Genomic DNA, 5361 nt, shown 5'->3' with positions numbered 1-5361 from the left:
CCCCCCCCCCCCCAGTCCGACGCCCCTGATAGCAACACACAACACTGATTGTACTCCGTAAACAGGCAGGAGGCCTTAAACTATGGTAAAAAACCTATTGAGACGCATGTTCTAAGCGCTGTATATATCCAAAAAATGCTTCAAAAACATGAACAACACAAATAATAGTTTACGCCTTGATTTAAAAAAGCTAAATTTAAAACAAAAGCCTTTTTAAGACTACCTAAAGGGAATAGGCTGTTAACATGACCTGTATCAATATCGGGATATTGTCATATTCAGGATAATAGCGGAACATTAGTGTGCATGTCAACGTACTCACTGAGTCCTCCTACATGTTGAAGTTATTGAAATGCATGCTTAGATGCACAAAACACACAGAGGTGACTTGTGCTTGATTCTAAACAGTATGTATACTCACAAGAATTAACATCACACACATTACTATTGTGTAACAACAGAATGAGCCTGTACCTAAAACCCAATCTACCAACCAGTCTGTGCCTGCTATGCTCTGCTTGACTTAGAATAGTCCCTGTCATATATTTATGTGCTGGATGCATGAAACCAAATAACACCTTTGTGTCAGCTGATCACACTACATATATATGTACATATATATATATATATATATGTTGTACCTCAAGTCAAAGGCTCTCTATGTAGATTTGACTAATGGGAAACCAGCCTGGTTGAGGTGAATGATGAATCCATTCGGTTTAATTGTTGAGTAACTGTTCTTCTTCGTCATCCTCTTCGCTGCCGGCGGCCAGGATGAAGAGCGGAGCCAGCAAGGCCTGGGGGAACAACCAGGACGGGGTGGTGGCCAGCCAGCCCGCCCGCGTGGTGGACGAGCGCGAACAGATGGCCATCAGTGGAGGCTTCATCCGCCGGTAAGAAGGGAGCTTGAGGTTTACAACGGAGATGGAGGATAAAGAAAGAAGTGTGGGTATGCATATTAGAGGAAGATAAGTGCACATGAGGAGGTGGTGCAGACATGTTGGGGGGTATTAGAACCAGGAAGGGAACCCATATGAAGTAGAACGATGGAAAAATGTGCTTAGTGGCTTTCTTGCAAAGAGTTAGACAATACGGTTGATACAACTTTCATGTCTGTACAGTAAATATGACGCTACAGTCAGGAAACCATTAGCTTAGCTTAGCATAAAGACTTGTGTGTATGTGTATTGGCAGTTTCTAACCTTATCCACCTATGGTATACTGTCTTATATTAGAGCTATAGCGCTAGAGCTAGAGCTAGGGCGTACTATGCAATAAACCAATCAGTGTCATCTGCCATCCCCTTTATTAATATTTTAATGGTGGGTTTGCTGAGCAGGAAGAAGAGAAGAAACTCATCTGCTCAGATCATACAATGATACGATTTCACATTGTAATATTTTTATTTTTAATATTGTGCATGTTTGTGTGCTACTGCACATCCGTGTGTGTGCGCCTAGACTTGCGGTGTTCACGAGCCTAGGTGCATTTTAATAATACACTATTATAAAATAACAATGAAAGGCTGCGCTATTGACTTCAGAGGTTTTTCTTGGTCAATGGTGCGATCACTTCCCGCTAACTCAAGATAGCAATACGTCCAGAATGCACCTGAACACACCTCCCTGTAAGACCAGCACGCCCAGAATGCACCTGAACACACCTCCCTGTAAGAGCAGCACGCCCAGAATGCACCTGAACCCACCTCCCTGTGAGACCAGCACGCCCAGAATGCACCTGAACCCACCTCCCTGTAAGACCAGCGTGTCCATCGGCATACAGATGGGCGCAGGTGCATTTGCTATTTAAACGACGTGGGAGGACGGTCTCAACGTAGCAAAGACACTGTGCCGGGTGCCAGATAGAACCCTGTGGTAGAAAGAAACACTGTGTGTTCATGGACACCTGCCGAGGGTGAAAATATGTATAGACTAAGTACATTCATCTAACCTTTCATCTCTTTCCATCCTAAAAAGGCTCAGCATTTGCAAATATGTAAGCTTCTTATTGCTACAAAGCTCCAGAAAGAGACATGTTCTCAGTGAATTTGTGTTTTATATATTTTTTCCAGCTAAGAGGAAAGTTTCCACAAGGCTTGAAACATTAGGAAACAATCTTACCAGCACCTATTAAGATATTTTTGGTCCTCATTACAAAGTTACTCCGTAACCTGTTTGTTTAATCCGCACAAAAACTAAAGCGTGAAAAACAACAGTCGCTGCTCCCTGCCAAGAATGTATCCAACACATAACACCCTGTAAACCCACAACGTGGTGGTTTTTACAAATCTTAAACCAACAAGATAGAAAATGTGGTCTTGTAGCTAAGCTAAGACTCCTCCTCTAGCTACAGATTGACGGGACAGACATGAGAGTGGTATCAAACTTCTCATTTAACACCTTTCAAGGAAGCAAATATGTGTATTCTACCAAATGTGGACATTTTGTGGTTTAGTGTTGAAAAAAAAGTAATCAGTTTTATACATCAGATTATTTATGATGGCTTTATGGTGGCTCTAGAGGGGCTTTCTAAAGTTTTAAAGTTTTAGAAAATAGAATACTGTGTTTCATCAGCCTCAGGCTTTGTGTGCATTATCTTAGCTGGCTATCACACTATAAGATGGAGAACATCATACCTTCTGCACACTAACATGTTAGCATGCTGACTTTAGCATTTAGCTCAACGTACTGCTGAGATTGGAGGACAGCCTTACAGTGCTGCAAACATGGCTGGGGACTCTTATTTAAACCTAGCAAGTTCCACAAGTTTGGAATCCACATTTAAACCGATTTCCAGTTAAACACTTTCTGCAAACTACAGCTAAGAAATATTAATATGTACTGTACCTCGGAACTCGCAGGTGCTGTGGAAACAGAAGTTCTTAAGAAGCAACTAGCACTTGTTCCATCCAGGTGCCACTGGAGGGGGCTTGCGTAACACCTGTGGGACTTGTACCACGGTTTTAGAACCAGTGTTTGATGACAGGGATCTTCAACAGGGTGCTCGGGACGCCTAGGCGGTCCTCAGAGTCGATACAGGGGGACCCCAAATGATTGTTAAGTCTTAGCATGAATCCAACATATTATCAGATAATATAAATCCCCACTGCTGACTGGCCGAGGGAAGGTAGTCAGTAAGATCCACAGAGACAGTTATCCCTAAAGATTCACTGTTAACAGTAAAACCAACAATTATTATTTTAATAGCTTAGGATTCTATGCAAAAAAGGTATACATAAAGTCTTGAGGCTGTCCTACGTGTTATGTAGGCCCAGTTTCAAATGTCACTTCCTTATATACAACATATGTAATAGGGGCTCCATGTCTCTTTCAGTTAAGGGGTCCTTGGATTAAAGAAACGCTGAAGACCCATGGACTATTTCATTTAAACATCTAACCCTAAAGTCTAGCTCTTTTTAGGGAAATTGAGCTAACTTAAAAATATACATTAAACATTAAACATACATTATGTTTTGTTAATTTGTTGTTTAAAGATCACTGGAGATCATAGATTTATTTGTACACTCACAGTGTGGTGTGTTTAAGACACAGACCCATGTTGGGAATGTGTAGCATGGCGGCCTGATCTTAACTCTGTGGCCTCATAGCAAGAAGGTTCTGGGTTTGAATCCAGGTGGATGGAGGGTGTCCCCCCACCATCAAAAACATGTACCAGGTTCTCCAGCCAGTACCCTTGAGGAACTGGCTAAGATCTGGAGTTGGCCCCCGGGGGCTGGGATGGGTTAAATGCAGAGAAGGAATTTTGCAACGTTCGTGTGACAACAAACAAACTAGCTTTAGATATATATTTTTCTCAATCAATATTTCTTCCAGTGAACATAATGGTGTTTGGAGGTTATATTGCTCTGTAAATTGAATTGGACCAGTGCTGGAAATCAGGTGACATCCCATTTAATACTCGTCGTATCAAAATGCTCTGCTTGCTGTGTATCCCTGTTCAAATTTTTTAACAAATGTTAATCTTAATTGGTCATTTTAAATTGCATATAAGATCATTCAACATAGACATATGTCATTTGAGTGTTAATGAATCAAAACAAAAAGTATAGAATTCATCAGCAAAAATACAAAATACCCTGCTGTGCACCGGATCCTCCGTAGTGTCCAGATGCTGGTCTGAGTTCACACAGTAGAGGGTCAGAGGTGAAACATGGATTTAAGGCGCAGCCAGCGCCTCCCTGAACCTGTGGGTGGCCCGGTGTTTATGCAGACATCACTGTATTCAAATCTGCCCTTGTGTGTGTGTGTGTCTGTGTGTGTGTTTAGGGTAACAGATGATGCCCGGGAAAATGAGATGGACGAGAACCTGGAGCAGGTGGGGGGCATCATCGGTAACCTGCGCCACATGGCCCTGGACATGGGCAACGAGATCGACACCCAGAACCGCCAGATCGACAGGGTCATGGAGAAGGTACAGCACACGGGAACATCTTTTTAATAGCATTTTATCTTATTTATCATAGGGTTATATTCAATATTTGTACATTATACTGTAGCTTTATTTAAGGCACGGCAGCTTTTTTTGTTTAGTACATTTCAGCATCAAAGCAAAGTTCAATCCCCAGGATGAAAAGCATCAAAGCAAAAACACACACATTTCTTTATGTCAGGTCTCTTTAACACTCATGCATTTTATGAAATGTAGAATGCGAGAGCAGAGAGAAATATGAGTGTAACGGTAATTAGAAGTGCTTTCACATATTTCCCAGTATCTCCAATATCTATCCCATATCTTAGATAGTTGGACCATCAAAAACAAAGATGTTTGACTTGTTCAACATTTGATTGGTTCTGTTCAATTATTGATTATATGTGCTGTTTCAAAGCTCTCGCAGCACTGTCAGATTGCACTTCTTTTAGAGATGTAATGAATATCTGAACCCTTTATTAACTTGTTGGCCTAAAAGTTGTCAAAGTTAATGAAGTTTGCAAAAGTATCCTGTATAGTGGAAATAGTTTATCAAGACCACGATGTCGTCGATGGTAGCATCGCATCACATCTGACATGCCCAGCAGTAACAGGGGATGGGCTGCTTCTTCTGCTTGACTTTAATCAAAGGACGACCTTTCATATCTTCAGTGGGTTTACAGGTTTAGAGCCTGAGGTGTTGCTGTTGTTTTTTGGTGTTGTTGCAGTTAAACCCTATGAAGCAGACACTCAATCAATTCTATTCAATATTACTTATACAGCGCCAAATCACAACAACAGTGATGTCTGTGCGCTCTTCATAGACACCTAACCAGCCGTCACCCGGTTGAGGTGTATACATGCTTTAGTTCTACCATGTGGGGGGAGGGGCTTAGGATACAGTTTGGGCTTTAGCAGAAAGGGGGGGGGGGG

The 5361-nt window shown here is 41.8% G+C and overlaps 1 protein-coding gene and 1 long non-coding RNA gene across 3 annotated transcripts in view; both read left to right on the top strand.

Moving 5' to 3' along the window:
- snap25a (synaptosome associated protein 25a) overlaps positions 1 to 4473 on the top strand; it is a 41271-nt gene extending 36798 nt beyond the window's left edge. For both annotated transcript variants that reach the window (XM_034899951.1, XM_034899952.1), the window contains exons 6-7: positions 774 to 893; positions 4287 to 4473. In XM_034899951.1, coding sequence (XP_034755842.1) covers positions 774 to 893; positions 4287 to 4458 — 292 coding nt within the window. In that variant the 3' untranslated portion in view covers positions 4459 to 4473. The remainder of the gene's footprint in view (positions 1 to 773; positions 894 to 4286) is intronic.
- A 308-nt stretch (positions 4474 to 4781) lies between these two features.
- The window catches only part of LOC117961366, an 11026-nt gene continuing 10446 nt past the window's right edge, over positions 4782 to 5361 (top strand). The window contains exon 1 of the long non-coding RNA XR_004660390.1: positions 4782 to 4792. This is a non-coding gene — a long non-coding RNA (uncharacterized LOC117961366). The remainder of the gene's footprint in view (positions 4793 to 5361) is intronic.

Source organism: Etheostoma cragini, chromosome 18, assembly GCF_013103735.1.
Source record: "Etheostoma cragini isolate CJK2018 chromosome 18, CSU_Ecrag_1.0, whole genome shotgun sequence".
Lineage (NCBI taxonomy): Eukaryota > Metazoa > Chordata > Actinopteri > Perciformes > Percidae > Etheostoma > Etheostoma cragini.
Note: the sequence above shows the minus strand (reverse complement) of the source record. Positions and strands in the feature narration are given on the sequence as shown.